This window comes from Apteryx rowi, unplaced genomic scaffold (assembly GCF_003343035.1).
Source record: "Apteryx rowi isolate R43461 unplaced genomic scaffold, aptRow1 scaffold_1047, whole genome shotgun sequence".
Taxonomy (NCBI): Eukaryota; Metazoa; Chordata; class Aves; order Apterygiformes; family Apterygidae; genus Apteryx; species Apteryx rowi.
This window is the reverse complement of record NW_020447250.1, coordinates 148,688-158,341: the sequence shown is the minus strand read 5'-3', so window position 1 is coordinate 158,341 and position 9,654 is coordinate 148,688. Positions and strand designations below refer to the sequence as shown.

The window sequence follows — 9,654 nt, the reverse complement described above, 5'->3', positions numbered from 1 at the left end:
TGCCGACCCCCTTTTCCGACCCCTTTTGCCGACGCTCCGGCTCCTGCCGCTCCCACCGGAGCGAAGGCGGGAAGCGCCGCTCTCCCTCCGCTCCCGGGGCCTCGAGCGCATCGGCGGCGGCGGCAAAGCGAGGGGACGGGGCGCCGGCCCCCCCCTCCCCGGTGCTGCCCCCCCCCAAACTTCCTCCCCGCTCCGTCGCTGCATCCGGGCCGGAGGAGTCACGCAGCGGCTCCGATCCCCGCGGCCATAAGTCGCTCCCGCATTCCGGCACGTCCCTCCCGAGCGGGAGCCGGTAGCGTCCAGCCGGAGCGGCTTTTCCGTAAATATTGGAGGGCAGAAGAGGGAGACGGGGGGGGCAGCACGAATCCCTCTTTAATGCCACGGGGAGTCGCGAGGTTCCGGCGGGAACGAGCCGGCACCCAAATCTGAGACTTTTCAGGGGCAAAAGCGCTGCCGAGGTCCGGCACCGGCGGACGCCGCTTCGCTATTCCGGGAAGGGAGCGGAGGCACCCGGCCGGAGCCGGCACCCTCCGGAGCGCCCCACGCGTTCCCCGGCTCTCCGGCTACGGGATCCTTCGTGCTCATGCAGGAAAAGCCGCGCCGCAAGCCGCGTGCTTTGGCTCCGCAGCGGCGCTCCGGGTTGTTTTCCCCGTCCCCGAACCACATGGAAAAACAAAACGAAATGTGAAACCCCCCCAAACCGCAGTGAAAACGCTCAGTCCCGTCCGTCCCACGGCTACTGCCGGGGCCGGGCCACGACACGGACACGCTCGGACAAGCACAGCACGGACAGGGCGGGCGCTGCGTCCCAGCACGCGCCACCGGAGGAGGAGGAGGAGGAGGAGGAGGAGGAGGAGGAGGAGGAATTGGGTCCCGCCAGGCTCCCATGGGAAGGGGGGAGCAATGTGCCAGTGCTTCCCGGAGCACTCTGCTGGGAAGGGGCCTGGCTCTTCCGACTCTCCAGGGCCGGAGGAGAGGTCGGGGCCGCTCCGGTCCGTCCGCACTCCAGCAGGACGCCGAGAGCGTCGGCCCGTTTTGGTGGGGGGGGAGATGCCGGCTGCCGGGGCACGGCGAGCGCTTTGGGATCCGCGCTCCCGCCGGCCCCGTTCCTCGCTCCGGGGGCGCGGGAGGGAGGAGGCGGCCGAGTTTCCCACGCTGCCGGGGGGCTTCGCGCCGCCTCCTCCGCCCGGCGGCGGGGCGGGAGACGGCGCGGGCTGCGGAGCGAGCTTCCCCGTTGCGGCCGGAGCGAGCTTTTTCCAAGCGTCCGAGTCCCGCTTTCCCCGGGGACGGAGGGCGCCGGGGCCCGGGCCGCGCTAGCCCAGGTGCACGCGCTGGTGCCGGATGAGGGCCGAGCTGACGATGAAGCTCTTGCCGCAGTCGCCGCACTTGTAGGGCTTCTCGCCGGTGTGGATGCGCAGGTGGGTGATGAGGGACGAGCTCTGCTTGAAGCTCTTGCCGCAGTGGGGGCACGGGTAGGGCGTCTCGCCGGTGTGGATGCGCTGGTGGCGGATGAGGGCCGAGCTCTCGAAGAAGCTCTTGCCGCAGCCGGAGCACTGGTAGGGCTTCTCGCCCGTGTGGGTCCGCTGGTGCTTGATGAAGGCCGAGCTGTAGCTGAAGCTCTTGCCGCACTCGGCGCACTTGTAGGGCCGCTCGCCCAGGTGGGTGCGCTGGTGCGTGTTGAGGTTGGAGCTGCGGTTGAAGCTCTTGCCGCACTGCGGGCACTTGTAGGGCCGCTCGCCCGTGTGGATGCGCTGGTGCACGATGAGGTCCGAGCTCCAGCTGAAGCTCTTGCCGCACTTGGCGCACTTGTAGGGCCGCTCGCCGCCGTGCAGCCGCTGGTGCTTCACCAGGTCCGAGCTCTGGCTGAAGCTCTTGCCGCAGTTGGGGCAGGCGTAGGGCTTGTCGCCGGTGTGGATGCGCTGGTGGGCGTTGCGGTTGGAGCTGCGCGTGAAGCTCTTGCCGCAGTCGAGGCACTTGTAGGGCTTCTCGCCCGTGTGCAGCCGCTGGTGGACGAGCAGCTCCGAGCGCCGCGAGAAGCTCTTGTCGCACTGGCCGCAGGTTTTGGGCGCTTCCCCCCGCCGGCTGCGCCGACCCCCCCGGGCGCCGCGCGGGTCCTCCGAGCCGCCGCCGCCGGCGAGCGCCGGTTTGGGCGGCCGCTCGTCCGCGTGGCTCCGCGGCTCCCAGCCGGGGCCGCGCTGGCTCTCGCAGGCTTCCGCCAGCTCCGGGCTCCGCGAGACGCTCCCCTCGGCTCTTCCCGACAGTATCAGGTCCAGCTCCACGACCTCGGGTCCCTCCCGCTCCGGCGCCTCCTCCTCCTCCTCCTCCTCGCTGCCCGTCCCGTCATCTGCCAGAGTGGACGGAGAGGAAACGCCGACGGGAGTCACTTCCCGGCGCCGGAGAGCAAGGAGCTGCTCCAAGCGGCCAGGAAAGGGGGAAGCTCCGGCACCGGGGAGGCCTCACCTGCAGGTGCCACTCTCAGGATCTCCCACTCCTTGGAGTCGTTGGGATCCGGCACCCCCAGCTCCTCCTCCAGCTCCAGCCGGGAGATCACGTTGGGCTTCGGGATTGGAAAGTCTGCTCCGAAGAAAGGGAACGGGAGACACCGCGCTTGCTATAGGTGCATGAAATGCATATATATATATATATATACACACATATATGTTTTTAATATATATAAATGAGTGCCACGGTCTTGAATCCGGCCGCGCTTCCCGGCTCAAGGCGGAGCTCAGGTAAACGGGAGAGGAAAGGGAGCGAGCGAGAAAGGGCGTTTGAGCAAACTCGGTGCAGCCGCCCAGCAGCTGCCCTTATTCCCGGCGTTTCCCACCGCCCGGGCGGGAACGCGGCCTCTTAATGCCATTTCTAAACTATATCTGCATGAAACGCCTTGGGGGGAAAAAAGAAAAAATCGTAGAAATTGTGTTTTCTACCGCCCAAAGAGCGATTTTCTGCAGCCGACGGAGCGGCCGAGCCTGGGCGCGTTTCCCGGGGCGGCGACGGACCCCGGGAAGCCGGAGCGTTGGCTCGGCTCTGCCCTGGGCCGCGTGCACGGGGGGGGTCTTGGTGCCTCAAAACCCGCCGGATCCCGGGGCAAAGGAGCGGGAAAGGGAGCCAAATCCTCACCCAGCAGGATCAGAGACTCGTAGTTCTCCTGCATGACGCCGATGCCGCTGCCGGGCCCCGCTCCGGCCGGCCGCCTCCCGTCGAAGCTCACCGGCACCTGCAAGGGGGGGGGGGGAAAACCCGCTTCGGTGTCACCCCGCGTCCCCTCCTGGTGCAAACGGGGGGGGTCCAGCGGCCGGTGCCCCCCGCCCGGGCTGCGGCAGGCCGGCGGCTCCGGATGCGCCGGAGCATCTCCCGAGCCCCGACGGGGAGGGGGGCAGCGGCGGGGGCTGCAGGGGGGGAGGTTATCGACACCCCCCCCCCCAAACCGCCCCCCCCCGTTACCTGCGGGCGGCGGCGGCGGCGGGGGCAGAGCCCGGGCTGGGGGGAGGCTCCAGCCCGGCCCGAGCGCTGCGGCCCCGGGGAGGCGCTGCGGGACCGGGATCGGGACCGGGATCAGGGCGCTGCGAGGTGATGCGGGGCCGGAGACGGGACCGGGATCGGGGCCGGGATCGGAGCCGGGATCGGGGCGCTCCGGGACCAGACGCTCCCCGCTGCGGGGTGATGCGGAGCCGGGACCGGGGCCGGGCGCTCCCCGCTTCCCGGCGGCTCCGCGGTGATGCAGCACCGGGACCGGGGCCGGGCGCTTCCCTCTTCCCGGAGGCTCCGGTGTGATGCAGCACCGGGACCGGGGCCGGGCGCTCCCCGCTTCCCGGCGGCTCCGCGGTGATGCAGAACCGGGACCGGGGCCGGGCGCTTCCCTCTTCCCGGCGGCTCCGAGGCCGCGGCGGCTGCTCAGCCCCGGGGCTCCCGGATGCAAGAGCCGCTGGTGACCCAGGAAGTTCAGCCTCCCCAAACGATGACCGGCGGGGAGGCAGGCGGGCAGGGAAGCGGAGGCGAGCAGCAGCCTTCTTCCCTCCCTTCCCTCCCTTCTTCCCTCCCTTCCCTCCCTTCCCGCTGCTCCCGGCCGGGGCTCTCTAGTGCGGCGGTGCCCGGCGCCCGGCGCCTCCCTCCTGCCGCCGGCGAATCCCCCGCGGCGGCGCCGGCTGCGGTGCGGAGGCTTCGCGGCGAGGGGAGGGGGAGCGCGGGGGTGGGATGCTCCTTGGAGCTGGGATGCTCCTTGGAGGGAGGCTTGGAGCTGGGATGCTCCTTGGAGGGGGGGCTCGGGGGTAGTGGGATGCTCCTCAGAGCTGGGATGCTCCTTGGAGGTGGGCTTGCAGCTGGGATGCTCCTTGGAGGTGGGCTTGGAGGTAGGATGCTCCTTGGTGGGATGCTCCTCGGAGGGTGCCTTGGGGGTGGGATGCTCCTTGGAGGAGGGGCTTGGAGCTGGGATGGGGTGGTGGGATGCTCCTCGGAGCTGGGATGCTCCTCGGTGGTGGACTGGGAGGTAGGATGCTCCTTGGAGGTGGGCTTGGAGCTGGGATGTCCCTCGGAGGTGGGCTTGGAGGTAGGATGCTCCTCGGAGCTGGGATGCTCCTTGGAGGGTGCCTTGGGGGTGAGATGCTCCTCGGAGGTGGGCTTGGAGCTGGGATGTCCCTCGGAGGTGGTTTGGGAGGTGGGATGCTCCTTGGAGGTGTGTTGGAAGGTGGGACGCGGCTGGGAGGTGGGAGGCTCTTTGGAGGAGGGCTTGGAGCTGGGATGCCCCTCGGAGGTTGGAGGCACCTCGGAGGTAAGCTGGGAGGCGGGACGCCCCTCGGAGCTGGGATGCACCTTGGTGGGACGCACCTTGGAGGTAAGCTGGGAGGCAGGACGCCCCTCGGAGGTGGGATGCACCTTGGTAGGATGCTCCTCGGAGGTAAGCTGGGAGGCGGGACGCCCCTCGGAGCTGGGATGCACCTTGGTGGGAGGCATGGGCAGCCGTGCAGTTGGACCGGCTCGCGTGGGGCTTTGTCCAGCCTGGTCCGGGGAAGCTCCAAGGATGGAGCCTGCGGGGGGTCTCTTGGAAAGAGGCAACGACGGGACCAGCAGCTAACGGGTCCGTCAAGGAAACGAACCGCTTAAAGCTTCAACGGGGAAACCGGGGCGTCGCTAACACCCCGAACCCAGGTCTTGCACCAAACCAAACCTGTTTTGGGCTCGAGGTAACGTCTCCATGGGTTGTGAGCTCTTCCGGCGTCCACGGAAAGATCTGAGGAACTCGGGTCCGTAATAACGTTTAATATATTATTCTAACTAGGAAAACCAACAAAAACCCAACCCAACCCAACCCAACCCAACCCTAATCCTGTGAAATTCCCATTTTAGGACCTGTCCCCATTGCTCCTCTTGCGAGTAGGGATCAGCAAGGTAGGGACGCGCTGCTCGGTCTTTCTAAAAGTCGGGACAGCTACGGCCGAGGCTTGGAAAAGACCCCGGCGTTGTAGAACGGTTGAGGCAGGATCCTCCTGGTGCTCCGAAGGGTTGAGGAGGCGTCTGGAGACCCTCTCATCCAACTCCACTACTCCACCGGGGCCACCGGGAGCAGGTTGCCCTGGGGGCTCGGCACGCGGGGCCCCGGCGTCCTGGCAGCTCTCCTCCGTGGGGATGGAGGCGGCTCTCAGCTCTCCGGGTGCCTCTTTGCTGACTTTTCCCGGCTCGGGAGCAGGTGGAAAGGCACCTTCTGCTCCCTCCGGTGCCTCCCGGGATGGTTCCAGGTGCTCGGGACCATCCCGGCAGCTCTCAGCCGTGCCGTTTGCCACCCCGTTGCCTGCTGGGGTGAGTTCGGAGCCAGGATCGGACCTGGCGGAGCCCGGCCTGCCTCCTGCAGCCTTTCCCCCACGGAGGGACGGATCCTGCTCCGCGGGAAGGGCCGGCATCCGGCCTCGGCGTGGCCGGGCGAGGGGGAGCCCGGCACGAGAACCTCTCACCTGGGCCGAGGGATGAGGGAAACCTCCTCTTCCTCGGAAACCCAGAGCAAATCCGGATCCCTCTGGGCTGGAACGGACGTGCAGCTGGGAAGTGCCGGGAGCGAGGGGGCCGCTGGTGGCTGTTCCCGGCCTCTTTCCCCCATCAGGGAAGGGCAGGGGGGAGCTGTGAGCGGGACGCGGTGGGAAGAGGGCAGCCGGAGTGGCCCAGCTCCCGGCAGCTGCTCGGGAATCCGCAGCGGGAAGGGGAAAGGACGTGGAAAGGCCAAACCGGGCAGTGGAAAAAGGTGCCTTTGCTGCCCCCGGGGCTGCTCCGGGACCCCCCCCCCCGGGTTACCCATGGGATGCTGGGACCAGGACTGAGACCAGGATTGGGATTGGGATTGGGACCAGGACTGGGACCAGGACTGGGATCAGGGCCCAGACTGGGATCAGGACTGGGATTGGGATCGGGATCAGGACCAGATTTGGGACCAGAACCAGGATCGGGACCAGGACCAGGACCGGGAGCAGAACAGGGATCAGGGCCAGGGCCAGGACCAGGACCCGCACCAGAACCGGGACCAGCACCAGACCTGGGACCAGTACCAGGACCAGGGCCAGCAGTGGGACCAGCACCAGGTCTAGGACCAGGACCAGGACCGGGATTGGGACTGGGATGGGGATGGGGGATCAGGATGGGGGCCGGGATGGGGGCCGGTCTCTCCCCCCGCTCCGGCTGCGGGACCAGCTCCGCCCCAGCTCCCGTATGGCTGCAGCAGCGGCGGCAGCGCCTGACCCAGGAAGCTCAGCCCCTGATATCCGGGGAATGAAGCGGAAAAAAAAGAAAAAAGGAAGGAAAGGAAAGGGGGGAGAAAGAAAAGAGGGGAGAGAAGAGAAAAGAGGGGAAAGAAAAGAGGAAAGAGGAGGAAAAAAGCAAATAAAAGGAAAAAAGGAAAGAAAAAAAGGAAAAATAAAGGGAAATAAAGGGAAATAAAGGGAAATACAAGGGAACTCCCCTCCGGCAGCCGGAGCCCCCCACGCCAGCAGAGCCATCCCCAGCCCTGGGTGCTGCCGGCTGCGGGGGTGGCTCCGAGCCCGGCTGCACCGTGGCTGCACTGGATCCAGGGGGAACGAAACGGGGGGGATGGGATGGCATCTCAGAGCACCTTGCCATGCCGCAGGCGCCAACGGGTGCCGGCATCGGAGCGCTGGGAGAAGCGGCAGCCGCGCTCGGAGCGGGTGAAAGGCCGGGAGCCCCCGTGGCCCCGCCGGTGCGTCAGCAGCTGCGAGCGCAGCCGGAAGCTCTTCCCACAGGAGTTGCACGCGTGGCACCGCGGCTCGCTGGTGCCGGCGTCGTCGGGAGCATCCGCTTCCTCCGCCGGGCCCGCTCCGTCATCTGCCGGGAGGCAATGGGAGTCACCAGGAGGCAACGGGAGCCATCAGGAGCTGGGATCCACTGGGAACCAACAGGAGGCAATGGGAGCTGGGAGCTGCCGGGAGGCAATGGGAGGCAACAGGAGCTGGGAGCCACTGGGAAGCAACGGGAGCCGTCGGGAGGCAATGGGAGCCACCACTCACCCGGGGCAGAAAGGGAGCAAATGGGCAAGAGCGACCAAGCTTGGGAGCCCCCGGCGGTGCATCCCGGTCCCGGCGGTGTGGGAAAGCTCCAGCTCGGCCGAGCCGAGGGCACCACGGGGTGGGAAACGTGCCGGCGGATGGCCGCCCTCCTCCGCTCACCTTCCAGGGCGCTGCCGACCCGCTGCTCTTCCCCTCGCTCCATCCGGGGATCGCGCCGGGCGGGAAGGTCCTGGCGAAGGGAAAGGCGAGCGGGGACGGGAGACGGTGGGAGCGTGTTGTGCAACGTAAGGAAACGGGCGGAATCCGGGTGGGAAACACCCTCCCTGCAAGGATTGCGCCCTACGCGCGCCCCCGCTCCGGTTTTCCCCCCCGTTCGCCCCGATTCGCACGATGCAGCGGCATCGGCCGAGCCGCAGGCGTCGCCCAATACTGCTTTTAACTTTAAGGGGCCTCGGAGGTTCCCGCCGCGGGGAGCTGCCGCCTCGCGTCGCGCGGCAAACCGAGGCCTCTTGAGCCAAAACACGACGGTTTTGCCCGAGACGAAGAGGGAAGTCCAGACCGGCCGCGGCGCGCGGACGCCCCGGTCGGCCTTTCCACCCCTTTTGGGTTTGACGTTTCGGGGTTCTGCTGGAAGCTGCAGGGTTTTAGGCTCCTGCTTCTGGATTTTTCCACCCCGAATCAGCTGCCGCCCGGCACGGAGACACGAGCCAGCCCGGGACGGCGGCCGCCTTGGACATTTGCCACCGGCACGAGCCGAAGCCCGACGGCGCTCCGACTCGGGAGCTGTGGCAGCTCCGTGGATGAGGACGAAGCTCCGGGTTTCTTCCCCCCGAAAGCCGGCGGGGAAGGGGAAAACCCGTGTGGCCCTCGCCAGCGGGTCGGCTGGGGGGCAACGCGGGTTTCATCTCCTTCACCGCCGCTCCGAGCGCTGTGCGGAATTTGGAAAGTGGTGCAAAACCGCAGAGGACCAGACCAAAAAAAAAACCCCCAAAAAACCCCAAACCACCCCAAAACCCGCAGCCACCAAGTTCGGCAGCAAAAACGCCCGTGGCGACACTCACCTTGCAGCACCTCGAGCCGAGGCAGGCGGCAGCGGCTGCACTGGGAGCGGCGGCGGCTGCACCGGGAGCAGCGGCGCTGCAGCCCGGCGAGCGGGCTCGGAGCGGCACAGGAAGGGGTTGGAGCAAAGCAGCGGCATTGCGGCCGGGAGGGAGGCGCAGGAAGGGGGCAGCGGCCGCCGAGCCGCTCCGGCAGCGGGGAGCAGGGAGCGCCCGGGCCTGGCACTCCGGAGAGTCTTAGAGTTGGGAAATCCTGGTCCTGGCACCCTGGAGCATCCTAGAGCAGGGAGCTCCCGGTTGCAGCACCCTGGAGCACCCCAGAACTGGGAGCTCCCGGTTCCAGTCCTTCTTCCCCACGTGCCCCGGAGCCAGGAGCTCCTGGTCCCAGCACCCCAGAGCTGGGAGCTCCTGCTCCTGGCACCCCGGAGCATCCCAGAGCCGGGAGCTCCCACTCCTGGTCCAGCTTCCCCATGTGCCCTGGAGCCAGGAACTCCTCATCCTGGCACCCTGGAGCACCCTGGAGTGGGGAGCACCCAGTCCCAGCACCCCGGAGCACCCCAAAACTGGGATCTCCCGGTCCCGGCCCCCCCAGAGCGGGGTGCACCCGGAGCCCCGCAGCGCCGGCTCGGAGACTTTTCCGCTCTCCTCCGCCACGAACTCGAGCGCGCGGCAGCAGAGCCGTGCCCTCGCCCGGGACCCCTGCTCCGGAGCGGAGCCTGGGCGCTCTGGGTGCCGGCGGAGGAGAGGGGATGAAGGCTGCAGGAGGAGGAGGATGCTCTTCCCAGCATGGAGACGGTGCTGATGGCGGAGGACAGGCCCGGTGCCGGGGACCTCGCACGAGCGCCGGGCGCTTTCGGGTGCCGCCCGGGGCGGCGATGCCGGACAAGCCGCCTCACCCCTCCTTGCAAACGATTTTTAGAACGATTCTCACGGCGAAGCTTGGTTCTTTCTCCGTTTGCCACCGTGTCAGCGGCGGAGCAGAGAAACGCGGCGCAGCCCCGGGTTAAGGAGCGTGAAATTCAGCGCTCGGGGCCGGACCGCCCTGTTTTGGCAGCCGGGGGCAGCGGAGCGGAGCGGAGCGGGGCTGCGGC

The 9,654-nt window shown here is 68.0% G+C and overlaps 2 protein-coding genes across 27 annotated transcripts in view; one reads left to right on the top strand and one right to left on the bottom strand.

Annotated features, from left to right (window-relative positions):
• The window catches only part of LOC112967127 (zinc finger protein 501-like), a 109,327-nt gene that overhangs the window by 7,629 nt on the left and 92,044 nt on the right, over positions 1-9,654 (top strand). For 2 of the 26 annotated variants that reach the window (XM_026068004.1, XM_026067933.1), the window contains one exon: positions 5,466-5,469. The exons of 20 other annotated variants lie outside the window; for them this stretch is intronic. In XM_026068004.1, the coding sequence (XP_025923789.1) occupies positions 5,466-5,469 (4 nt within the window). Of the gene's footprint in view, positions 1-2,611; positions 2,647-4,185; positions 4,193-5,465; positions 5,470-6,198; positions 6,202-9,194; positions 9,230-9,654 lie in introns of all 26 variants that reach the window. 4 more of the 26 variants (XM_026068051.1, XM_026068013.1, XM_026067959.1 and 1 more) reach the window with 4 other exon arrangements.
• The window catches only part of LOC112967213 (zinc finger protein 11-like), a 108,366-nt gene continuing 99,946 nt past the window's right edge, over positions 1,235-9,654 (bottom strand). Inside the window, 1 exon segment of the mRNA XM_026068166.1 lies at positions 1,235-2,068. Coding sequence (XP_025923951.1) covers positions 1,314-2,068 — 755 coding nt within the window. The 3' untranslated portion in view covers positions 1,235-1,313.